We start from the raw sequence: 27131 nt of genomic DNA on the forward strand, positions 1-27131 counted from the left end.
TTGTGGTGACTGGTCCATACAACAAGCCACTACATGTTAAGGGGGCCTCTCAAATATCAACATTGGTTTTATCACCATTCAGTCGGACAAACTTGTAACCAGGGCGACTTTCTGAGAGACCCCTGGAGAAGATCCACCATCGAATGTCAGAACATCCACTCATAATGGTTCTCAAGGGAGACAGTTGAGTCTGTTGGCAGCACCTCGTCCCACTGTGCGTGCTGTTTACCTGTGTGGAGCATCCCCGTGAATTTAACCCCAACCCCCCCACCCCACCCCTCACTCCACTCACATCAGTCTACCTCTCCGGCTGTGTTTGGTCCCTGGAGGTGGGTGTGGCTTCACACATCTCCGCTTTTAGTCCAGGATGTGCGTACGGTGTGGTTCATGTAGAATTTCTTCGATTCAAATGTGCATGCTTCTTGTTACGAACATGCTTCTGTCTGTGTTTACCTGTTCTTTACTTCTTTGTTCTGTGCTGCTGCTTTTGGACTCCGGTGCGATGGGTAGAGGATTCTGACAGTAACCTGGTTTGTTATTTCAGATCTGCCCCCGTTTAACCAAACAAAGATACTTTACATGAAGAGAATAGAGGAGTGTGTGCCCTTTTCCTGACCCCCCCCCCCCCACCCCACCCCCCTGACAGCTCAACCTTTAACTGCCCCAGGCTGGCCACCTGTTGGTCCTCTTATCTAGTGTGTTGTCTTACAACGCAAACTGGTGTTTCTTGTCCTCCTGGTCTTTAATCTGGGCCGATTAATCTTGACCCCTGTTTGTGTTGGAGGGTCTTGTTGTCAGCTGATTAGCATGAGATCGACAGTTCCTGCTGGACTGTGGAGAAAGCTATAGTGTGAGGTTGTTTTTTAAGGGACTGTGCTCAGTCAGCCAGAGACGCCATCTCTAACGAGCTGCTAATCACCACCCAGCATTGTTACAGAGGCTCAGATGAAACTACTCAGTGTTTGTTAAACTGCTACTCTTATAGGATTGGGGTTTGTTCCAGGAAATACGCAGTACTCAGACATGAAAATGATTGGTTATGTCTTTTTGTTCATCTACCTGCAAGTGTGCAACACACACTATTTATTATTATCCTTATTTCCCCTAACACAGGGGCAGAATGTATGTAACTGTGGCACTCAGCTGGCCCCTTGGCTGTACTGGATGTAATTAAAAGTTGTACATTGATGCACAACACATCAGTGTTGCCTTTGCCTGTGCACAGACAAAGTTGGCCTCAAAGTGGTCTCTGTGTATCCGGATTAGGGCTGGATATAACCCGAAAATGTGTTTCTCGAAGTCTTGAGTATCCAAGGCTGGCGCTGAAAGTCTGCTTCAGTTGCTAATTTAATTTACTCATTTGTTAATCAGGTTTTTTTTTGTTTTTTTTTTTACATATTGAAATCACTTCCCTTTATTTTATTGAGACGGGTTCTTGTGTTAAAGCTACAATACTCAAGGTCAGAGCTCAAATTATTTTATCAGGTGTTAATAAGCCTGTGATACTTTTCTAACTACACATAATTCCACCTGGATGTTTTTGGATAATATGGATATTTAAATCTGGCAGTAAAACAATAACAATTGAAGTAGGAAACTTTGGACAACTGATGTTGAGATGAATAGTCCCATTAGGATGAAGAGGGATTAACAGGAAATCAGCGTGCGGAAGGAGCTCATGTTTGAGCCTCAAGCCTCGCTAAAGAATTTCTTATTTCCAGTCTTGTCTTTTGTTTTATGGTCAGGCCTGCCGTCTGGCCTGGCCTCATTACAAACCAGTCTGTGTAGAAAGGGCAAATATGTAGTGACTGGTATTGTTCTGTGATTGGCACCTCAGTTTTAAACCGAGGTCCATGTTAATAAACGACACGGCCCTTATCCCTCTTTGAAAGCTTTCTGTGACCACTGGCGAATTTTTCCGTTACAGGTCAGTGGTTGCATTGTGCATCTCTGCCTCTCAGACGCTCCTTCAGATAATGGTAACCTTTTCAACCTGAATTGCTGAACCCCAGCCAAGATGCTACCCTGACTTCTCCTTCACATGAACTCACTTTATCTCGTGTCTTCATAAAACTTAGGACCCCCCTCATCTTAACTGTTACTTGACCTAATTGTTCTGTTCCAAAAAAAAGTTTTTCTTGACAGTAAGTGTCCAAACTCACCGGTGTGACAGTGATGAACAGTCTGAATACTGTCCAAAGTACTGTGAAGAGTTCAAAACCCGAAGACATTCAGTTTACAACCATATAAAAAAAAAAAAAAAAAAAAAGAAAAGCCGCAAATCTTCACAGTGGAGAAGCTGCAGCGAGAGAATAGTTGGCGTTATTGCTTGGAAATTTTACTAAAAAGAGTAATCAATAATTAAAAAGTTAAAAACGTGAATCTGCCGTTTCATTTCTGCTCTAGTGTTTTACTGACATTAGCAGAGGTTGTGCATTTCAGACAAGGTGGCTCACCTCTGCCACAGAACTATAAAACAGGAAAAACCATAACATTTGATATCATACTTTATAGAACAAAATGACAGGATTCATTACATTTATTTTTATTGTGAGCAGGTGGGATACAACTGTTATTTTTTCACTTGAACTTTTACTTTCAGTCAAGTGTGGACGTAGACATCCATGTCGATCTGTGAAGTTTGCTGTAGCTGCGCTGAAAATATCTCAGCATGACATCACGCCTGCCCCGTTCTCCATGCCAATAAGGAAAATATACCAACGCATGTCCAGAGTTTATGTGCTTGAGTGCTTGAATTTTTCTTTCCATTTTCGGGGTGGCTCAGCTCATCTCCTTCTCCACCTTCCGTTTATATAAAGGTGTGGTGGTGAATGGGCTCTTTTAGCTGGGTGTAATTGAACCTGACCCGCTTGCACAATTAACTCTAACCCATAATATTTGCTCAGTGGTATTGGGTTTTGGATGGCTTGGCCCCAGCGGTGAGGTCGACCTCAGCGTAGTCGGCCGAGCCATCAATCACTGCTGCTCCCCGAAGGGGCGGGGCTCCAAAAACGAAACGGGTAGAGCGCAGTATAATGACTGCGCTAATGCCAGAGCCTGGTCAGTGCAGAGGATGACTCCAAGATGTTTCCAAGGTCTCCTCCATCCCTGGGAGCCAAGCTGTCAGTTGTTTGCTTGGGAAGCTCATGATGCTTTTACTTTGTGGTTTTCTATATATTCCTTCTTGGTTCTGGTGGAACTGCAACTTTAACAATGGGTGTGGAACCAAATACTTTTGAGTACCTGACAAGTACATGGCACCGAATCCTCGGTTAGATTCTTCAGTCTTTAATTACAAATCAGATGTCTCCTGATTTTTATATATATATATATATATACTCTTTCAAGACTGGGCTTTGGTAGAAAAACTTGATAATAGTATTACACTAAGATATTATTGAATTAAAGTTAAAGTAATAGGGCTGCTATTAAAATTTGAATTTTATTTCAGCTCTCTCTAACCAATGGTAGTAATTGGACTTATGATAATTAGATAATAATGAGTAATAATCTGTAATAGGCAGTGATCATAATAATTTGTCCCCTGAACAAAAACTTGATTCTCATCCAAAAGTCCCATCAGAGAGGCGTGTGATCGGTCCCCACATTCAGCCCAAACACACACACACACACACACACACACACACAGGAAGAACAGGAAGTCCTGCAACAGGTGGCCTGGCCCCCACGGGGACCCCCTGATCTCGACATCATGGAGTCAGTCTGGGATTACATGCAGACACTGAGACGGCCCACATCCACAGAAGAAGAACTGTGGCAAGTTCTCCAAGATGCTTGGAACAACGTACTTGCTAAGTACCTTAAGAAAGTGCACACAGGTGTAGGGAGGAGAACTGGTGCTGGAGTTTAAAGGCTTAAACTATTCAGGGCATTATTTCTGAAAGCGTCCTCACTTCACCTTTAGTTCTTAAAACATTTACACAGTACAGTAAGCGCAGACGTGTGTGGAATTGCTATTGTGATTATGTGAACTGATTTGTGTAGCCACTTTGTTACATTACAGGTGTGGCATTGGAGTTTCTGGATAGGGTTTGTTTGCAGGAATCGCGTGAGCAAAATGCAGCTTGTGATCGAACGATGGCGGCGGAGTAGATTTCAGTGGTTCAGCGTCATTGTTCCGTTCTTGCTCCAGCCTCAAATTGGATATTTAAAATTAGGCCTAGTCTGACAAAGGACTTCTCTCTCTCAGAAAGTGAAATAAAAACGACTCCTTATCCTCTTGTGCAAAGCATCGTATTTTGAGAACGTATAATAACAAAGGAGAGAAAAGGCAGGAAGAACAAAAAGGGTTGAAAAGGCTTTTGTGAATCCGAATTTTTTTTTTTTCCCCCCACTGCAAAGGAACTTGTCAGAGATGCCTGAGGAAATTTCACTTTTCAATGTTACTACGGACTGAAGTATCATCCATTCATGCAGTCCACCGTGAAAATAATGGACACATTAATTGTGATTACTGATGTAAGTGTGTTGCTTTTGGTTTCAAATTTTGCACTACTAGAAATGAACCCAAGCTAAATACCGCTTTTATCTGTTCTTCCAGTAAACACGCTCAGGTCTCCCCATACATGGACTTAATTGGTGCATTTTCTGCAGAGTCCACGGGGACAGAGGCTGACAAACACACACCTCCAGGGAGGAACACCTGAGTTCTAGTTGTGCTTGTTTGTCTTTAAAAGCCCATGAGGGTGAGGTCGGGGGGGTGGGGGGGGGTGGGGGGGTGGGGGGGATGGAGAGTCTTCACCTTGTCATCAGCTGGGTGGATTCATGTGCTTTAAAGGCCCCTGGTTCTAATTTAAGCCTCCTTTTTCTTTCTTTTTTTTTTTCTGTATTGATACATCAGCGCGGGCGATGGAAATGGGAGTTAATGAGATCTCATGAGAATGGAGGTGCAGGTTTAGTAGCTCGGTACATTCAGCGACGCACTGAAAGACTTTCAGAGGCAAATGAACCCCCCCCCCCCAGCACCCACCAACACACACACACACACACCAATGCTATACACTCCACAGCGACTGGGTGATGGCAGCTGCTTTGTATTAACAGAACTAAATGAATTTAAACCAGTCTTTCTGATTCCTCAGTCTCCTTGTGTTGAAGGTCAGCGGCCTCTCTTTAATATCCGACTTCTCTTTCATTTCAGTGTGCAAGGATCCACCGTACAAAGTGGAGGAGTCTGGATACGCAGGCTTCATCTTGCCTATTGAAGTTTACTTCAAAAACAAGGTACATTTAACAGTTGTTCTCACCACCAACTGTGTTTTTTTGCATTTTAAACGTTGGATTCTTCACCTTCTCATTTCATTTGATGTTTCTTTTAATCTCTGAAGCTGCTTGCTCCATTTGTTTGCATACTAATTTGCATACCAACAAGCCTATAGACCTTTAACCTCTTTGGTAAAGTTACAGGAGTCAGCTTATCAGTGTGCGGACTCAACCTTGCTCAGTCTGTCTCTACAGGCTAACTCACATTAGCTACCCAGCAGGTAGCTACTGAAGGGGATGGCCATATTTTTAAAAAAACGTGGATAGCACTGACAGGTTTCCAGGTGGTTTGTGTTTTCTGTTATAATGCTCATCTGTCTTGCACGTGAAGCATGGTGTTTTTCAGTCATGTTTTAGTCTAGTTCCATTTGATCAAAAAAAGAACAAGAATATTAAAATGAAAAAGTGTCTCGATTTGTCGGATATTTAATTTTGCTGGATTAGCGGTAAACAAATCTAGCAGTATTTGTTTGAGAAGGGGCGTGAGGCTGTGACATGACTTCCATCATGCAAGACAAATGCAAAAAATGTGTAAACCAGTCCATAAAAGTTGTAAAACAAAATCCATGTGTACACCATGTGCTGCAGGTTTACAGCACCGTCCGACTTGTAATACATTCCCTTATTGTGGATAACTGAAACTGACTCATAGTACTTGTGTTAATAAAAGATTATATTGTTGGAAAAGTCCTGATTGAATTTGATTGTTCTCCTCTCTCCCTCTCTGCATGGATCGCCGCTTTTCCTCAGGAAGAACCGAAGAAAGTTCGCTTTGACTACGACCTGTTCCTCCACCTGGAGGGCCACCCGCCTGTCAATCATCTCCGCTGCGAGAAGCTCACCTTCAACAACCCGACGGAGGAGTTTCGTAGGAAGCTACTGAAAGCCGGAGGGGTAGGAGTGCGAGGGCGTTCGGCTGGGGCTTGAGTGACATTTCTTAATGCAACACAGGCATCCCACTACTGTGGGAACAACTTTCATCTTCTATTTTTCCAAGAAAAGTCAATGAAGTTCAGTGCTGGATTTCCAGAGACACTCTTTGTGCACGTTCATATAGTTCTGCACAGCCAGCTTACCGTTCTCCAGCCACAGGGAAATGCTCAGTAGATCCACTGTCTTAAAGTGATGGTCACTGAGTTCAATTGCCTTACCACGGATACCTTAACAGCCATTCATGTACTATTATGTTTTTCTCTTACTGGCAACAAAAGGCCCAAATCAGCAATGTCTCTCAGTGCTCTCAATACTTTCTCTGCTCTGTCAGTGGCACTCAGCTCCAAGTTTATTGGCTCCTACTGAAGATATAAGTCTGTGAAAACAGTTCACAAATATATGGTTTCATTAAAAAAAAAAAAAAAAACAGCTCAGTAATTTTCTACAACAGCTGGTTGTGACTCAAACAGAGGGAAATAGAGCATTTGTTGGGGACTACTTTCCGCTGTGGATTAAACCACATTTGGTTCTCTCCTGGGTATTTCTGGCAGCAGGGCGGTGTATGTGGGATTGAATCAAAATAGTACAGTAGTGTGCCTCATTAATGTGTTTTTAATAGGTTCTGGACAACAATGGAGCTCTAAGGCACAGAGGGATATGATATGTCAGCCTTTGGATATACACAAAATTTGTTGCCAGGATACATTCATTGTTGGTTTGGTATTTCCATGTGGTTTGTTTATATATATATATACAAAATCACCAGACTCGTCCTTTAATTAATCATTAAAATTTTTAGAAATGTTCTCACTGTCAGTACACTAATGGCACAATCACATTTTTTTTTTTCTGTCAGGAGTAAAAGTGTCCAAGGATAAAACTCTTTTGTTTGGCTCTTTAGGCGCAGCAGCTGTTGCTCAGATAGAAAAGTGTGACTGTGCATGCCAAATGTCATTGTGTTACAGTATAGGAGGTGTAACCTAACCACCGCTCTTATCTGCTCTCCTACTCTGAATAAGCTCCAAACATAGAGGTGGCGGCGATTCTCTCGCTTTAGTATTGTTTTCGTGAAGCCTATACAGAGCGGGATGAATGACTGTAAATTAAGCAGCGCGTAGATCGGCCGATCTCGTCAGTAAAGCTCTCTGTACTTGTTACAGTTGCGATAAACTGGCATCAGTTTACCTTCAGTTGCTTCCGCAGTGTCGGGCGCAATCAGACAGTTGGCCCTCAGCCAGGGAACCCCTGTAGTCTGGAGGTTTTATGACTGGAGCTAAGTGTTCTCTATTTACTTAGCCCCCCCCCCCCCCCCCCCCAGCCTCCAAAAGGGCTCAAGTGCTGATATAGGCCATGTCGCAACTCACATTCTCCATTGTCTGGAGGAGAGTCATCACTGAAAGGTTCATGGTCTCGGTAGATTATACTGTACAAGTTACTTTACCACACCCTATTCCTCAGATTTGGACAGTAATATATGAGTATTTAGTATTCAGATGTAGATGATAAATGCCTCTGTCTCTTTTGTTGTCTTTCACAGCAGCGGGATCCTCATAAACGAAGCTCAGAAGACTCAAAAGTAAGATTTCCGTTTCCATTTGGAGTCACGGATGCCTTGTCTAAAGATGACTTAAAAAAAAAAATCTGGGCATAAAAGTGGCTTCAGATTTACTGTTCATGTAATGGTACTGGTGGTTTTACCCCAGCTGGCGCATTCACTATCATTTACTGTTACCTCAGCACCCCCAGTATAGACACGCTGAAGCAGCTGTGTTGTCTTAACTTGCATATTCTGGCCATCGTTCTCGCCCTGTAATGACGGCGGGATATTCCAGCAAAAACAGGCCGTTTTAGGTGTTTGAATGCGTGCTGTGTAGACGCTTGTTGCTCTTGGCATTGGAGATGGCAGTGAACTAATTCATTTCTCTTTGAGTCTGACACTGATGACACTGGTTTTAAATTGATAAGAGTGTCTGAGTCTGAGTAATATTTAACAAAACAGCTGTACTATTGGATTTTCTATGTATGCAGCTGTTTTAAAAGAGACAATTCAACTTCATGGGAAATACACTTTTTCACTTTCTAGTCATGTCAGGATGTGGTTACTCTAACTTAGCATTAAGACAGGAAGCAGGCGAAAATAGCTAGCCTGTCCCTGCCCCCCCCCCCCAAAAAAAACCCTTACCAACACCTCTGAAGATCACAAATGAACACACCCATTGTTTTTGTTTGTCCAACAGAAATGTAAAAGGACAATTTATAGTTCTATATATTCCTCTTTATTCATGGATTAAATGAGGAAGATATGTGTTCATTCAAGCAGTTTCCCACTGCTACCAGTCTTTATGCTAAGCTTGGCTAGCTACACCCGTACTCTTTTAAAGTACCAGATATGCACATAAAACCATAACATTTTTTTTTATATGTAGATGATATCTATCAGCAAAGAAAGCCTCTGACCTTGTTGGTCTGTTGCTCTTTCTCTGGCAGGTGATGGTAATGCAGGAGGGCTCGACCTCCCTGTTCGGACAGCACCTGAAGCTGCCTACACTTCCCAACAGCTCGCTGACGTCCACCTTCTCCGACCCAAAGAAGAGCAAAAGCTTCCTTGGGTCAAAGGTCAGTGTTGCTTCCAGGTCCAGCCTGGTGCCAAACAACCTCTGTCTCCTCTGCCTTCCACTCGTGAGCCCCACCCAGCTCTGAGACTCTGAAACCCCTTCAAAGTCTCTAGGCCCTAATCCCCCCTCCACCCCCACATATTTGGCAGGTTCAAAGACGTCCAACATATTTAAACTCTGGGATTTCAAAGGCATCCAACTTTGGCTTAGGCAAACTACGTCTTGGCTGCTGCTCAGTTATAAGCACTTACTCCACTGACTCAGAGAACTGCTGTGAATCTCTGACAACCTGTGGGTGTGAAGATGCCCCCTTAGTCTCATATTCATAAACGTCTCAGACAGTAATGTACAAAATTAGGGAAGAATTAGCGAAGAGGAAGGTGCAAGGAAAATGCCTACGTGATGGGCTGAGAAGCTACATGTATGATTTGAGACATTATCTCTTGCAACACTAAATCATGTATGTCAATAAAGTGGCATGTTGTTTCCATTATGTGTTATTTTTAGTCCCTTTAAATGGTGTCATTTAAGAGCCGGGTCAGGAGAGGCCCATTTCACATGGAAACGGTTTCCAGTCTAAACACAGTGTGTGTGATGAATTACTTGTGGAGCAGGAGGTCACACACACTCTCTGTGTCAGACACCCCTCCCTCCCTCCCTTCTCCTCTCTCCCTCTCTCCATCACATGTTAAAAATTAATGCTCTGGTAGTTGAACACGTTCGATATTTTTGTAATAAATCATAACTATTTGGCAAAAGCTCCAAAATACTGTACTTTTACTCACTTATTTTACTGCCAAACCTGAGAAAGAAAAGTAAAAACTCTGAAGATAAGTTCAGATAAGACTTTTTTTTATGGTAAAATTCACATTACAGCAGCACATGGGATAGACTAAGACAAGTAAAAAAAAAAAAACAACTAAAGTAGTATATGAATTACAATCAGTAAAATAGGAGAGAAGAAATGAGAGAAGTCTATATTATACACATTAAAATACAACTGGTGCCATATAGATATAAATGTGAACCATATCTAAGGTTCATATTTATACCATAAGTCAACTCTAAAACATGCTGTAAAAATGTATAAGTCATAAATTTAGTTCACGAAAGTTTGAAATTGTTCCTCTTGCCTGCTGTAAGCAGTGATATTCACAGTAGAATTTATTCATATATGGTTGTAGTCTGTCAGGAGGCATTATACACTTCTAAATCAAGAGTGGGATTGTTGTAGCAGTGGACTGTGCTGCAGTTTGCTGAGTTTGTCAGCATTGTCAGACTTTTGGGGGGGGGGGGGGGGGGCAGTGTCACTGCTGCTGCTACAGTAGCGAGGAAGTGTCCGCTCAGCAAAAACTTTAAATCTATACATTTTAGGCTGCTTATCTGAGTCCAGGTCACATTAAGTTAATAAATTATATCATTAAGAATTACTGTTAAACACTGCTGAGAAGTACTAAAGAAAACTCGTGATATAATAATTCTAGGCCATATGATCCCAACTGGTCTTCCATGCCATTACACTTTGGTAATGATGGAAATGAATACATTCCTAGAAAGCAAAATGCTGTCAGTAGCTGTTTCTATTTATAAAGTGCTTTCAGGTCTGATAACTACTACTAATGTATTATTATTATAGGCCCTTCAAAGATTTACATCCATTTGGATTACCTGCTAACCTGCCAGTGTCATGGTGCTGAAAGGTTTGTTAAAAAGTGCCATTTTAGTGATCTCTTCAATGTTGATGGCTGCACAGGCTCTGTGTGTCCATTCCAGAGCACTAAAGCAGTTTTATGTTGGGCTGCCCTGGGAGGGAAATGGGTTTACTGCAGTGGAGGAGCACGCTGTAGGTTAGAATGAGCCGGCAGCTTTACATCCTGAGGTCCCGGGGTCACCGGCAGATAGACAAAATGAAAGGTTTTAGTGGTGGTTGGGCAGAGTTGTAACACACCCCGTCGTCTAGACTGCTTTAATGGGTTTACTGCATTGATGAAATATTGACAAGGGGGCTTGAGGTGAGACCCGGGGACAAATGTCCCCCGTCGTTAGAACGAATGCATTTCCTCCTTTCTCCGCATTGCCCTTCGCTCCACTTTTAAGGTTGCACATGTGTGGCTGTTGAAAAGGCCCCTTCACCCCACTGAACAGCACTGCTCAAAAGAAGCCCTGAGTTTGCTCTTTAAGCCTATAGATGGGGACTAAGAAGACCCTTTTGAGTTTCTTTTAAGAATGGACCTCTTTTCATAGATGGTAATGCCAAACTGCAGGGTGGCATGCATGTTTTCTCTTGTGTAAAAGGCAGAGGATTAATCTTCCTTTGACCTAGCTGCCTGGTTTTTGCTCACTTTGTTTTTTGGGACTACGCGTTTTTAGAAGTTGTACATGTAGCCTATAGTCCAGTTCAGCACAACACAAACAGCAAGAGGACAACATAATCAGAGGCGACATTTTTTTCTCCTCTGCTATAAAGTAGGATTTGAACGCTGCTTGGAATAGTTTATTTTCAGTGACACTTAACTTGCATATATCAGTTATTATTGCTGCAATTCAAGTCCATGCCCTCCTCAGAAAACAGTATTTCTCAGTGACTAATTATGCCCCTGCCCTATTATGTTTGCCCGTTGACCTAAAGTGGGATTTCCTTCTTCCTTGTGCCATAATCCTTTGAGCTGCTTTTTTTTTTGTAGCTCAGATGATTCAATGTAATTCTGCTTGAACACCTTAAATGTTGGTCTTGGTGTTTTTATGTGCATGACTAGTCCTCGATTTACCCATACTCTATTCTAAGCCTATTGCTCATTGTTGAGTTCTATGTTCTTTAGGACATGTTCCTACATTATGTTGGATCTTAGTCATTTGTTGGCTTTAATTCACAGGATGGCACCAAAGGAAGTGGAACTACCCTTCTCACCACCGCCACAACCACCAGCACCAACAGCAGCTTCTCCAAACTCCACAAACCCTCCAAGGACCACAAAGACAAGCCACCAAAAGACTTGAAAGAGCCCAAAAGTGCCTTCAGAGACTCTGGCTGGGAACCCAGCAAAGCCTCCAAAGAACCTTCCAGGAAACCCAAAGAGAACCAGCCACTTAGAGATATTAATCCTAAGATGGGCTTCAAGGAACCCAAGTCTTTGTCCAAGGAGCATCGGACTGAGGGGATCACCCATGGGTCAGGGCTAAACAAGCGTCTGTCCACCTCTGACGGTGACGATCACGTGGCCAAAAAACGTAAAAAGGGATTTGTGGATTCATCGGGGAAGCAGGTGTCAGGGTCAGACACTCAACATTCAGATAAGAAACTATTGAAGGATAGATCGCAAATGCGAACAAGTAAATTACAACCACAGGGTGACGAGGCTGAGCGCAGGAAGGTGTCAGCGCTTCCTCCATTCCAGGAACTGGTAGACCCCAATGACTCTGATATGGAAGACCAGTCCACCAAATCAGATGTAAGTAGAACACCTTTTTGTTAACCTCTTGAAAACCAAGAGAATGAGTGTTCTTTGTCTGTCATAAGATTAAAGCCAGTGATTTGATTGATGATACAGCTACACTTAAGAAACCCATGTCTTTTTGATTATCATGGTGGTTTAAGAGGCAGCTGTGTCCAACATGTTGGACTTACTGATTTAAGTTTTCAGCCCACTTAACTGGGAAAAGGATTGAAGGGGAATAGGCAGTGGAAAGGTATGCAGTTCTTCCAGGACTTTAAGGGGGGAGGTTTTGTTGGTGGTCAGTCTTTCCTCGGTGTGGAAGGGCTGTAAAATCAAATGACCTACTGGGAGAGAATCTTCTTTAATGGTGGTCTGGTGGACTCTAGGGGGCTGGGCAGGGAAATTGAAAGGAGGGGTGGGCACCAATAAAGCTAGTGGGAGTTCAGTTGCATTTGTCTGGGTGGCCAAACAGGAAGTGGACACAGGAGAAGGATGACTTCAGGAGTAAGATACAGTTAAAAGGTGTGGTTTTGTTGCCTCATTGACAGTGACAAATGACTGATTGCTGTGGACTTGAAATATGTTTGTATTGGAAATGACTGAATATGGATGTGAAGTGTGATGACTGATAAATATAAAGTGCCCCCCCACCCCCCACCTCCAGCTCAAGAGCTGGATTAGCAAAACCTCATTTCTACAGTGGTGCTTTTCATGAATAGGCTGACATTCAACTGGGTTGCCTGGTCCACGCACATTTGGTGGAGAACCTCCCCATAAAGAAGGGCTGTTTTAAAGCCAAATAGTGGACAAGAAAGATTTATGGTTTTACAACACCTGAGGAGAAAGGGGAGACGTGGCAGTGAATAGCACAGAGCTCCCCTTTAATCCTTTTAGCTTTAGAAAGAAGAAAAAGGGTGAACGTTTGTCAAAGAAAGGTCTAAATCCCCGTGCTTGGAGCAGTTTTCTTTTATGCAATGGTGTTTTCATTTCTCTTCTCAGTGCTTGTATAAAGCGTGGGTCTTTGTGTATCTTTCTACAGGGGCAGCTTGTTTAGGCAGGGGAGTTATTAGCACTACTCTGCTTAGTACTAGCAGAACCCGTGTTTTTTTGTCTGCACTGTATGGAAATGCCTTTTAAGTTTTTCCCTATACAGGGCACCGGGGATGGGGTCGGTTGTAAAGGGGATGTGGGGTGACAAATGCCAGGTGTTTGATTCTCCCCAGGCTAGCAACCCCGGTGGCCGAGCGCCGGGGGCCGACACAGAGCGCCGCTCTCATTTCTCATGAGACCACTTGTTTGATCTCGGTGTTTTCCACTGAGCGCTGGGCCAGAAACAGCAGAGAGGAGGAAGTGTGGAGTAGGTGATGACATGAAGGGAAAGCAGGCTGGCGTGTTAGCATGAGAACCTTGTTTTTAGCACCCTGGATGTGGGCACAGACTGAGTGATTTGTCACCTGCACAAGTTCAACCTAAGCCCATATGTAGTGTGGAGTCATCACAGAAGCATGTGATATTTAGACGGGTTTGTGTTCAAGTACTTTCATCAGTCTTACAGTATGTAACATAACAAAGATGGCTGCTTAATGTATACTCTCACTTTGCCTCATTTGTGACTGTATTTTAATTGAAAGACATTTCACAAACCGATATAATAACTGTATGAAAAGTTAAAAAAAAACCTATATAACAGTTTCAACAAACAAGCTTTTTGTTCAGTGGAAATACTTCAATTTGGCTAAAAATTAAAAGCAGTACCACCTTTACCATAATTATGCTTGAACTGCTCGAGCTCCTGCAACTTCTGTGTTTCTGTGAAACTAAATCTCATCAAAACATATGAATACCTTTGAAAATCTTCTGCCATTTAACTTCTTAGGTGGCCACCACCTGAAAATGGCTGATTTGAAAACTCCAGTACCCCACGGGGTGTTTTTTTTTTTGTGTGTTGTGGTTGTGTTGTGGTTTGCAACCACAACATTTCAGTATAAACGGCTTTGAAAGAATCGAGTGTCAGACTGAAAGGCTTCTTAATTCACGTGAAAATAGTTCTGTTTGGACAGCCCCTGCTGAATTAGACAAGCAAACCAAGTAGTCTTGGACCGCTCACTCTTGTTTGCTGGCATTTCTTTTTTCTTTTTTCTTTTTTTTTTTTGGGCTGTCCTAACTGTGCCAAGAGTTAAGAGAGGACGCCAGATTGATGCCAGCAAACTACAGCTAAAGACTATTTATTGTCTTTGAAGAGGGCTGCTTTGGTGGCTTTGAGTGAAACGGGACAAAAGCCCTAAGAAGGAGCCCTGGTAAGATTTATGGTGCTCTGAAGAAGCTGTCCCATAAACCAACAGACCAGCTGTGTGTTGTTTGTTGGCAGGAGGTGACAACCATTGAAGTCACTCTGCCTTTTGTCGTCACTTCTCTCTTTCCCCCCCCTCATGTCCTCCTCTGTTGGTCACTTCTCCCCACTTTGTTGTCTCGGACAGCTCTGGGTTTGCAGGAGCGGGCTCCTTTTATGAATCTGGGCTTGCAGTAACAGGATTCAAGCGAATTTTCGTACTCCTTCAAGACCGACACACGCTTACAGCTGATCTGATTATCCAGCTTGGTGGTGGAGGACTTAAGTGCCATGTCAGGGCTAGAGGCCACACAAAAATCAGCAGAGATGAGTTGTGTTGTTGTTAACTAACTCAATGAGTTGTTAACTTGCTCCTGATTTCAGAATTTTGGACCACAGGGTTTTCAGAACAGTCAACAAATCAGGGGGGTCAGAGAATCGCATCAGACTTTTTTCCCTTTCCCCTCCCCTCGGGCAGATGTGTCCATTTTAATCTGCAGCCTAGTCTGCTAGTTGCGAGCTCTTCCTTCCCCCGAGCACTGACACTGCATCCTTGTTGCAATTTATGAGCTGTCCACACATCTAAAAGCCCCGTTTGAAGAGGACAGAGCTGGCCGGTGTAGGACAGACAACACAACCACTAACTTTAAACCTAAATTTCTATTCAGAGGTAAAATAATTTCTAATTTTACCAATAAATTGTTAGTAAGAATCTTGGATGCTCAAACCCACTGCCATGATTAGAGATCAGAAAGTACCGTTATATCAGTATTCTACAGTAATCATGAGTATGACAGCACATAAATTTAACTAAAGATGGGGGTCTTCCTGATGTACATGCTATCAGTGTACATTTTACCTTACTGAGGTAATCAAAACATCCATGTCTCTTTGATATAAAAGAAGAAAATATACCACTCCCCCGTCCTCTCCCTGCAGCTTTTTAACTTCTGCAGCGTGTGCAGGCTCATTTGCCAACTTTTTTTTTTTTCCCCCTCCCTTCTAACGCACCAATTTATCACAACTACTAAACAATGTCACACAAATAGCAATGTTTGTGGCTGTTTCCTGTTGTTAGAACACACGTGGTCATGTCATGTGCGGTATTATTTCCTCTGCTCGTTTCCAAGAATCATCAGGTTGAACAGACTTGCTGAGGTTGTTAAAGGGAGTGTGTGTGCTTCGGTGAGAGTGTGTGTCTGATTAGGAGCACAGGTAGTAGTACTAGTAGCAGCAGCAGCAGCAGCAGCAGTACTAGTAGCAGCTATGGGCAGAAATATGTGTCACTAGAAACTGAATTTGAATCCTATTGTTTATAACTTGAGAAATCTGAATGTGAATTTATTATTTTTTGGGAGCCAAATTCCAATAAACCTGAAACTGAATGTAATATCATGAAATTGCCCCGAAACTGTATTTGATCCTCCACTGAAAATTCAACTAGTTCTTCATTCAGCTCTCGCAGTTCAGTTTCAGTTTACTGAGACACACACTGTCTTCAGCATTTTAAAGCATGACCATGGGTATGGGCAACATGTAACAAAAAAAAACATCCATGCTAAAAATACTAAAAACAAAACAGTTACTTGAATTAAAAAAAAAAAAAAACACACCAATCCAGAGCTGCCAGCTCAACCCCCCCCCCCCCCCCCCCGGTGGCTAAATTTATTCACATTAGAGTTTTCATGCACTTAACATGACACCTGAATGATAATAATGGTGCTGAATTTCAGTTTTCCAGACTGAAATGTGGTGAGCACGCAGTATGTGTGAGGCGGCTGGTTTGCTGAATGCAGGCTTTCGGCAGTAAAGACGACCTGGTCTGGATGTCTTGGATGGAATTTCGTGAATGGCCACACATGAAGCAGCAGTAATAATGCAGCTTGTTAAAGTGTCTTGTCTGGTAAACGCCCACAGAAGGAGGCAAATCACTGAGTATTATTTAAGTGAGTATTATTTAATAAGATGCTGAACAATCAGCCATGATGAGAGCGTGGACTTAGTTCGGACACGGCGAGGAAATGAAAGTGGTCCAATGTCAACATCACAAATATCTGCTCAAAAATACTGGATGGTGGCCATGTAGGATCAAACTTCAGTCTGTTTCATGTGGTTTATATTTTTCACCCTTTTGTTTTCTCTTCTTCCTTCCTCCCTCAGTCCGAGCAGCCCAGTCCAGCCAGTTCCAGCTCCAGCTCGGGTTTTGCTCCCACACACCACAAACGACAAGGTAATCGTCTGGAATACGCTCATGTTACAGCCGCTCTCATGTTTATTGTGTGCTTCAGTCAGAAATGATCTGTAAAATCATTCAGCGTCAGCTCGTACGAAGCATCACAACATAATGGAGCTTTATCATCTAACCTTTTTTTTGCAAAGGGGCCAATTTGCTCTGGTAACATTTCAGTTTGATTTCTGAGGTTTTACAATGAAGTATTATTGGGGTCACTGCCCGAGGGGAGGGGAAAGGGAAAAAAAAAGAAAAGAGATTTTACAAGAATAAAGTCATAATTTCAAGAAAGCATCACAGTGTAATCAGGTTGTAATTCTATAGGATAAAACCCCCCAAAATTCCCATTTTATTGTGAAATAAATTTCCCATTTTACAATTAAAAAATCTGAAGCTTGAGTTGAGAAAAGGTTGTAAAAAATGTGAAAAACTTCTCACTAAAATTTCATGAATGATCTTTAAAAGAATCATGATTTTATTCTTGAAATCTGAAAAGAATCTAATAGTCCCAGGTGAGTCTAGAATGTATTGTGTGGCCCAGCATATGGGACGACGACTTCTGCTTTTCTTGAGGGTGACCTCTGCTTTTGTGTTTGCAATTTCCTCTGGATGCAGTGGTGGACTTCATCATCAGGAAAAGGGTGGCTATTCCTGCCACCACCCACACAGGTAACAGTTACACTGAGACCTGTGAGCCCCCCCCCTCCACACAACCCAGTCACACATGCATGGAGAATATATCTTTTTTTTTTTTTCCCGCTTGTCTGTTTGCATGAACATTCATGCATCTCCTTTCCAGTCACGCCAGCAGGGTTTGTTGTTGTATCTCGGGTATGATGCCACCCTCCAGAGCACCATCACTGCTGACCCAGCAGCTTATGTACATACAGACAGGTGACAAGCTAAAGTCAAAACCAACATGAAAAGTTTCATAGTAAGGTGTTGGGCCAACATGTGCTCAATATTGGGAATTCACCCTGGGATTTGAAATACATGTTCCTTCGTTACCATGAACGCACACTATAGTTTATTGAGACTCAATCCCACACACACACACACACACACACGGTCCCACTGCCCCAGATACTCACCAAAGAACCAAACAAGAGCACTACTTCCTGCTGTTTGTTTGTTGTTCAGTGAAAAGCTGTTTTAGAAAATGACTGGTCCTTTTGTAAGAAAAATGAAACTGTATTTGTGAGCTGTTTTTTTTTAAGGTTTCTGTCTTCAGTATGAGCCAATGGGCTTGGGGCTGAGAGTCACACACACAGAGTAAGGAAGGGAGAACGTGTTGAGAGATGGACTAACAACATTGTTGGCTTTGGTCTGTTCGTGGGATTTTGGTGACAAATGGAAATTAAAATAAAGAATAATGACAGTCTTATCTTTTTAAAAGCAAAGTGTAAACCAGTCTTTACTGGGATCAAACCAGCAGTTCCTCACCTCCAGTTTTCTGCAGCCACAAGCTCCACTGCACCCTTCCACCATTACCTCCACCACCACAGCATGATCCACTATACTCTATGCATGTTTACCCTTGCGTTTTAATTCAAAATAATCATAAAAAAAAAAAAAAAAAAAGTCCTTTCAGTGTCGTCTTCTCTTATTCTGTCTGCACACAGTGCTGGGCCCGCTGCAGTCGGTGATGCAGGACCTGCACTCGGACGACAACGACGAGGATTCGGAGGACGACGACGACAACGACATGGACTCGGACATGGAGCGGCTCGCGCACTCGCATCTCACACACCATCAGCGTAGGTTAGTAAAAAACGGTCACTGTCCGTTTGTTGACTGAGCTCCATCAGTCTCATTGTTCTTGTCAGCCAGGTTTGTGGAGTGTTTAGCAGCTAAAGAGCCAGATATAGACTCACGTGAGGTACATGCATTTTTTTCCTGTATTGAAGCATTTGTCCTTTGCTGTTCCTCCTACCTACCCCAGGGTCAGTTTAAGTGATGGCAGTGAGAGTGACAGCTCCTCGCCCTCACCCCCGTCCCACAACGAGGCCCCGCCCTTATTAAAGACTACTAATAACCAGGTAAGATCATATATTATAATGTGTGCTTTGTTTTGTTTTTTTTTTATGTGAGTAAATGTACCACAAGGGAACCAAGGTTTTTAAAGTAAATATATCTACAAGTCACCGAGTGTGACTCTGAACCTGTTTACTCTGTCCCCCATCAGATACTGGAAGTGAAGAGTCCCACCAAGCAGAGCAAACAGGACAAGAACAAAAACATAGATTGTGACAAGGTACACTAGACTGTCTTTTTTTTTTTTTTTTCTTTTGGTTTTTCTGTATAAAACAGCCCAAAAAATGGACTCGGTGTCTGACTTTGACAGTGGAGTCAGTCGCAGTATGTTATATAATTCAGACAGACATAGTGATGCAGGGTAGATCTGTGTTTTAATGCTGGTTTAATGGTTTTTATCGTGAGTCATCATGACAGCATGACCGTCCACCAGAGGATAACATGGGTGTTTGGCTTTGATATGAATGAATGCACACAGGTCTCTGTACCACGGCTGGTGTGTGGATTATTACATTATAACTTCATGGTTGATTTTTTTTTTGGGCCACAGCCGCTCTCTGAAATCTCTCGAACGCGATTGCGGCTCGAGGCTTTGTTGCGTAAACGTTTTAGCCTCTTAAGCTCGGCTGACTCATCTGTGAAGCTTTCTACAAAACCACATAACTTTATTTTCAGTTTCTAGTGAAGATCCCACAGCTTCCAAAGGTAGCAAATACGTTCTGCTGAATTTAGGTTACATGTGTAATAAAAGCACCTAAAATATTTCTATCGGATGGAATGGTGCAGCTATAGAAAAAAAAACAAAAACAGTGTTGTGTTGTGCTCACTTCACATCATATGTCCTCAGTGAAGCTCTAGAATAAGATGATTCACAGGACATATTGTGATACTGTCAAACAAAATAAAATTATTTGGTTAAGCCCTCTCATCCCCTTGTCTTCCCCCTGCATGTGCTGTCTGTATCTCTCTCTCTTTCCCATCAAATTAATAAAAAAATCTTAAAAATAAATAAACACATAACATTTTTATCCATCCTTAAGGGGAAATTTGAAGTTGTAGATCCCAGTCTGGGGTTAATATCTTGGTCAAATTTGGATTAAAATCGTGTTTATTATCCTGTGACGAAAAGTTGGTTTCTGTAGAAAAGTGCTCATTATGCTAACGCCGTGCTGCTGTGTGCTTTCCAGGCTTACCTGGATGAGCTGGTGGAGCTGCACAAAAGACTGATGACACTAAGAGAAGGTCACATCCTGCAACAGGTGAACTTGCTGCTACGAACACTCACACATCCACAATGAGTAATACTGCGACACCGACTACAGTCTCTTATCTTTATGTATGTAGCCCTCTCAGCCTGCCTCTTTTCCTGCTCCTAGAAATTTCCAGCCCCTCCCACAATGCACTTCACACGTGTAACAGCCCTAGGCGCACACACACACACACACACACACACACACACACACACACACACACACACAGGTGGGCGTAAGGATATTTAAATACCACTCGGCTTGGCCAAGTGATTAGTGAACACTGTGACGTGTTTCTGTTGGCAGTCATGGCTCTTTGAGTGAATCCATGCACGTCCTGTAGCTGTCGCCTGCTGCAGCAGCTGATGATTCCCAGCTTCTCACCTCTCACTGTAACAGTGTTGGATGCAGTTGTACTGTGAGCAGTGACGCGGCAAAATCTGAAGTCTTTCTCTCTAGCACCCCCCCCCCCCCCCCCCCCCCCCTCCCCCCGCACTGTTCACCGGACAAGAAAAGACATCAGCTGCCAACCCAGACTGACTCCATGTCGGGATGTTATCTGGGCAGAGCTGGTCTTAGCGGTGCATTTAGTTAACATGAAGAAAGTGTGGTTGTTTTGAATTCATGTGTGATTTAAGTGTGCTCACTGTGATTCATGGGAAATTCAGTCCTAGACCGCTTGTGATTTTCTTTTTTCTTTATTATAAATACACCTTGCATGCGCTCTCTTTCTCTCTCTCTCTCTCTCTCTCTCTCTCTCTCTCTCTCTCTAGCTCCCCTTCTCTTAATCTCATTACACTCCTCAACATCAAGACTTCAGTTTGTTGAGTGCAGGCTCAGTTGGGACTAACCTGAAGTTGGAGATCCCTTTGTCCGTCACCTGCACATGTGCTGATCTCTGATTGGTTTAGCACACTTTCAATTTAACTGGATTTTCCATTTATTTTGATACATTTAAATTTAATTCATTCAAGTTTTCAGAGTTTATGAGGCTGATTTGAGAAACCTTTTGTATCTACGTTGCCTTATAAGAAAATACTGCTGTATTGACATTTCGGCTTTATTATTTTCCAGATATTAAAAAAAAAAAAAGTGTTCTGCATGGGTTCACACAGTTTCCACTGATCTCAGCAGAACATCAGTACGTGTTAGTGCTGTTGGTCAGCTCTACTGTTGCATTGGATTAGAGCAGGAGCTGTAATCTGTTACAGATCCTCTGTAATCTGCGGCCTCATCTGGAAGCAATGAATTATTTGGTTAACCTCGCTCCACCTAAGAGATTGCATGTTTCTTGCTTATATTCTCGAGGCCTATCATATGACGGCATTAATGGATCTTCCCGGCGACGGCTGCCAAGTTCGGCCTCGCTCTCCTAACGAGACGTCTGGCTCGGCGGAAACTTGAAATCCCATCCAAAACTTTGTGCTTTGCAGCTTCAGCTCGCTCGGTAATCAAGCTAATCTAGCCGAGTTCACCAACTGGCTCCACTTCCTGTTACAAGAGATGGAAATGATTAAGTCCGCAGCCTCTCTGCACACTGGTGGGGGGTGGGGGGGGGGCACATATTGGATCACACACAGAACTGCAACAGAGATCTTTAGACAGTGGGACTACTTGAGTTTGGTGGCTGACTCCAGTGGAAACGAATCCTGGACAGCAATGAAAATGAGCGTTGTTGGCTTTGTAGTGTGAACAGGATCAGGCTGGCTCCTCTTCTCGTTCCTGTTTCTGTTGTCGGGCCACGTAACCAGCAACCAGCAGCAAACACACAACACTACTCACTTTGTACCATCTACACTAAACAGCAAGCCCAGCATTTCCCGACTCAGTCCCTCCATAGAAGGCTTTTCAATAACCTTCTTTTCCAGTGAGTTACTTTTTATCTTAGTGGTTTAGGTGTCAGTTACTACTTCACCACAAGATTTGACTGCACCCAAATTCTCTGCAACAGTTGTCACTGGTCAGTTTATGGCGTTGGATTAGAAGAGGACCAGCGATCTGATCCTCTGTAATCATTTGTTCTCTTCTACATATTTTTGCTTGGTAAAGAAATAAGCCATAGAGCACGATTCCTCTTGCTCCCTTGTACCATGAATAGGTAAAAGAAGAATTTGCCAGTGTATCTGAGGGCCAGCTTTCCACAACCCAGCACAGTCTGCTTCAAGAGATTTCTCACATCTGTGATCTGTCACGAGTAAAATCTCGACTCTAAACTGGTAAAACTGAAACTGGAAACAAGTTGGCACAAGAAAAGACTAAATTTTCCTGAAGAAAATGGATGCTTGGCTCGTTGTGAAAAAGTGGCAGTGGAAGCATTTGAAACCGTTTGAGTGTCTCAACATGTTGAGTTTCGGGCTGTCTGGAATGGCAGTGCATGGCCATTGAAGTTGAAGTGGCAGTTGGACAGAGTTACTCAAAGTGCTTTAATGGCAGTAAAAATGAGACTTATAGCATCATTCACAGTGTAAGCTCTAACTGACATTTGAGTACTAATTTTAAGAGGAGCTGAATGTAGCCAGTTTGAAATCTTGAGCACTGAAAGGATTTGAAGCGTCAAGTTTTGAAAACTGAAAGAAGATATGAGCTGAAACGTCAGTACTGAAAGCAGCAGACGTATTGCTGGAAATAAAAGCGAGAAACCGGGGTTCTAATATCAGCTTGAAGGAGTTGAATTATACGTTTTGAAAGGAGTTGAAGTGGCACTTAAAGAATAAGCAGGAGACTAAAGAAGTTGAACAGCTCAGCTGAAGTGAACACACTTATGGTCTGAAATCGTTGTACCCTGGAGGCCTGATTAATGAACGCATCCGGTATTTTACCCATTGTTCCTTATGTTTTCCAGATTGTGAACCTGATTGAAGAGACTGGACACTTTCACATCACAAACACTACTTTTGACTTCGACCTTTGCTCCTTGGACAGAAGTACAGTAAGGAAGCTCCAGAGTTACCTGGAAACCTCTGGACTGTCCTGAGGTTTTCCAAGCAGCTGGCTGCTGGATCTCTGTCTCCACATAAGACTTTGGATTTTTCTCGAATAAACTCCAACTTTTGAATGCAATGCAAAAGCCCGCACCCCTCCACACCACACCACCCCCACCCCGCTGTGGCTGGGTCCAGTCGCTGTGTGTGTGTCCAGCCTGCTGGTTTGGACTGGGCTCTCTGAATAAAGAGGTTGTCCCACTGCAGAAACCAGAGCCAGGTGTCGTGTGGGTGTCGATGAGCCCTGTCGATCAGGAGATCACCCGGAAAGCCTTGAAAACTTAACTTGATTTCCAAAAAAAAAAAAAAAAAAAGAAAGAAAGAAAGAAAAAAATCGTACGGAGTGGCGACCGTGTTGCTCTTAATGAATGTGCATATCGTTACCATGTATGTTTCTTGATTTGTTGTTCATCGTGACAAATGCATGGTCAACATTGCCTTACAACATTGTAAGTCTTATTTATTGAATTTAATTTGCAGGTGTGTGTGTGTGTGTGTGTGTGTGTATTTGAAATGGCAAAAAAAAGGAAAAACAGCAGTTAAAGCACTTCACAACAGGCGTATCTGATTTCCTTTTTTTTTTTTTTTTTGCGCGCGTGACAGTCGAGCATCACTACAACGCTTGACGTGTCAACGACTTGAATTAAAATCAAACATCGGACTGAATGATTTCAACAGGAACAAAAAACTGCCACAGCAAGTCCATATCTACGGAGCCCCTCTGGTGACATTGGATAAAAAAAAATAATGCGTGGCCACGAGATAATAACGCGAGGCCACGAGATCGTAACGCGAGGCCACGAGATCGTAACGCGAGGCCACGAGATAGTAACGCGTGGCCACGAGATAGTAACGCGTGGCCACGAGATAGTAACGCGTGGCCACGAGATAGTAACGCGAGGCCACAAGATAGTAATGCGTGGCCACGAGATAATAACGCTATCTCGTGGCCACGCATTATGATCTCGTGGCCACGCATTAAATATCTCGTGGCCACGCGTTACTATCTCGTGGCCACGCGTTACTATCTCGTGGCCTCGCGTTATTATCTCGTGGCCACGCATTTTTTTTATTTTTTTATCCAATGTCACCAGAGGGGCTCCGTACATATCAGACATAATACATTTGTGCAGCTTAGTTTTATTCAAGAAAATGCTACTCGTAAAATCTGCCTGAACAGGAACACATTCAAACACCACACAGATCACGGACAATGTCCTGATCCACAAATATCACAAAATTGCCAAGTACATTCACTCAAATGTGCGATGCCGCCCTCAGCTTGACACAAACCCCGCCTACTTCCACACCGCCACACAGCTTCGGGCCAATGGTTGTAATAGCGGGTGGAATCTGGGTCCCGTCCCCCCCCCCCCCCCCTCACAGAAAAGGACCACTTCAACACAGCACACCTTTTCCATTCACGCAGCAGCATCATGTGGCAGTTTTTTTTTTTTTTTATTCCTGTGTTTTGACACTGTACAGAGCGAAGACCATGAGCGGCTGCTGGAGTGAGCTGAGCACAAACGGCTAAGGTTGAACGTTCTCGTGGTAACGAAGGCTGTGCTGCGGCAGGTCCTGCTGATCGGCTCGTTGGCTGCAACTTAAAGAAAGCTTTGTTGTGTTGGCTCGTTTTCTGCTACAGGACCCAGTGAAACATGCCAAAAGCTTAGTTAATAGATGTACCTGGTTTAGGATACTACTAATGTTTGTCTGCAGACTATGATTTAAATGAAATCCTTATCTCTTTGCCATTGGGGACCGAGGGGGGGTGGCGGGGGCGGTGAGTGGATTTTGTAAGAACAGACCCAAACCCTGTAGGAGGTGAGGGGAGAAGTAACTTCCCTTTGGAATGTCAGATGAGTAAAAGAAACTGCTTCTGAAATGTGTGATTAAATATTTTTGGGTAAATCCAAATGAGAACGGGGAGGGGGGAAAAAAAAAAAAAAAGAGCCAATGGGAATTTTGACCGACAGGTACTGTTACGGGTTTACGAAAAAAACAAAACAAACAAAAAAAAAGATCTTTTATTTATTTTGTGGGAGTTTGAGTTGTTAAATGGAAGCTCAGCATCATCATTTTTCCATGGAGGAAGCCTTCGTTTGATTTGTAAACAGAGGACACTTTTGCCAGTCCGACAAACGGAAGCTGAGGATGGTTTGGACTTGTGCCGGGTCCTTTCCAAATGACCTTAAAGGGTTTTTTTCTCGCCCTGCGTTCTGTCTTATGGTTTCTTGTGTATTTTGAGGACATACAATAAATATTCTGTATGATGTACAGATGAGTTATTAAGCTACTTGCGGATGAGCCTTTCTGTCTCGGTGTCTCGTGTGACGATGGATTTTTATTCTCAGTTCTCACTGGTGATTCCGACTGAAAAGACACATTTGCATGAATATTTTTGTCCGGTGAAGCTTGTGGTTGAAATAAATAAGTAAATAAATAAATGAGTACAGGTGTAGGTCACAGGAATGGGTCATACCACACAGGCCAGGTAAGTCAAAGTAAACTACTAATGTATCCTAACAGATCAACTGAACAGGTGCTTTCAGTCCTCATATTACAGTTTGGGTTTAGTTTTCTTAGCTCTGACTCTGAGGTCATGTCCTCTGTATTTTTGTCAGGAAACCTGGGGGTTTGGCCCCCACCACCCCCTCTGGGGGAGGGAGGGCGGGGGCCCTCGGGCAGACTTGGACTGCGGCATTCTGAAAGTTGTGGTTACAGCCGTGCTTTGGTGAGTACAGACAGTCAGAGAACACACAAAGTTTTAATACGGACAAGGCAACAAACATCACACATGCAAATAGTTCTGGCGGATCCTCTTCTTCCTCGTATGAAATATTTCAATTGCAAGTTATGACTTAAAAATAAATCAAATATAATCTAATCAAAGCAGGAAATGTGGTAGTCAGTCAGTAACAGGGTAAATCATCTGGATCAAAATGTTGCTCTCCCTCCTCTAGTGCATGACAAAAAAAAAAAAAAAAAAACTGTTGCCGTGCATGTTCTTTTTCTGTCAGTCTAAGTGGGTGGTCTGATGGAAGAAAAGTTGGAAGTCATCCAGTTTCCCCATTTATTTGTGGGCGAAAGGAGAATCTCACATGCTTTCAGCAGCCTCCGTTTGCCGTTTGCATCTTTACCGGGCCTGCGCCGTGGAACAACCTGTTCCTGACTGACTGGAGGATAAATGTTAAAAATTGCCTCTGTGGAGGAGGAGTTGGTGGGTGTTCCGTCGGCGCTGGCTTATATTTAGTCGCGGCGCAAATCGGCGCAGTTCCAGCTTCTTTCACTGGTGTGGATTTTTTTTTTTTTTTTTTTTTTGTGCTCACCTTGCACCACCACATTCAGTCAAACATTTTCTCCTCCAGCTGATCCAAAAGGCTGCAGAGCGAGTACTGACAGGAAAAAAAAAAAAAAAAAAAAAAAAGATCATATGTCTCATTGTAGAATCCAGAATAGAATTTAAAATCCTGCTCCTCACCTACAAAGCCCTTAATGCTCAGTCAGCTCATAGTATCCTATTACGCCACTAGAACACTGTGCTGGCTTCCTTCTGGTTACTTGAGTCTCCAAAAGCAGAATGGGAGGAAGCACCTTCAGCTGTCAGGCTCTTCTACTGTGAAACCGTCTCCGATTTTAGGTCCAGAAGGCAGAGAACCTGTCCACATGGCTGAAAAGTTTTTTTTTTAATTACTGTCCTCATCTGAATATATGCTCTTTTCGTATGCTGGCAGGGAGGAACCTGCAGAACATCAGTTGTTGTGAACTGGCTGTTCAAAAGATAAACTTGCTCATCATGACGGGGACTTTGGCTCAGCTCGGCTCAGCTCAGCCCTCCTCCTTTTAACCCGAAACGCCGCTCTGAAGTCTGAGTACACTAAACTCCAGCTGGGTTTTGTCCACATGCCTCAGCCTCTGAGTTCAGACCTTTTTGATTGTTTTTCTATCCGTTTCTTTCTACAGTGTTTGGATGATCCACCGTGCAAACCACCACCCCCCCCCCCCCCCCCCCGGCCAAAACCCTCACACACTCCCACTCCTC

The 27131-nt window shown here is 43.1% G+C and overlaps 1 protein-coding gene across 3 annotated transcripts in view; it reads left to right on the forward strand.

Annotated features, from left to right (window-relative positions):
• mllt3 (MLLT3 super elongation complex subunit) overlaps positions 1–25368 on the forward strand; it is a 35710-nt gene extending 10342 nt beyond the window's left edge. The window contains exons 3-14 of one of the 3 annotated variants that reach the window (XM_041031886.1): positions 5162–5244; positions 6034–6177; positions 7754–7792; positions 8704–8832; positions 11705–12280; positions 16755–16824; positions 17440–17493; positions 18447–18585; positions 18767–18863; positions 19010–19078; positions 20046–20117; positions 24575–25368. In XM_041031886.1, coding sequence (XP_040887820.1) covers positions 5162–5244; positions 6034–6177; positions 7754–7792; positions 8704–8832; positions 11705–12280; positions 16755–16824; positions 17440–17493; positions 18447–18585; positions 18767–18863; positions 19010–19078; positions 20046–20117; positions 24575–24604 — 1502 coding nt within the window. In that variant the 3' untranslated portion in view covers positions 24605–25368. Of the gene's footprint in view, positions 1–5161; positions 5245–6033; positions 6178–7753; positions 7793–8703; positions 8833–11704; positions 12281–16754; positions 16825–17439; positions 17494–18446; positions 18586–18766; positions 18864–19009; positions 19079–20045; positions 20118–22950; positions 23384–24574 lie in introns of those variants that run through there. The other 2 variants (XM_041031884.1, XM_041031885.1) reach the window with 2 other exon arrangements.
• The last annotated feature ends 1763 nt before the right edge of the window (positions 25369–27131 follow it).

This window comes from Toxotes jaculatrix, chromosome 23 (assembly GCF_017976425.1).
Source record: "Toxotes jaculatrix isolate fToxJac2 chromosome 23, fToxJac2.pri, whole genome shotgun sequence".
NCBI classification, from domain to species: Eukaryota; Metazoa; Chordata; class Actinopteri; family Toxotidae; genus Toxotes; species Toxotes jaculatrix.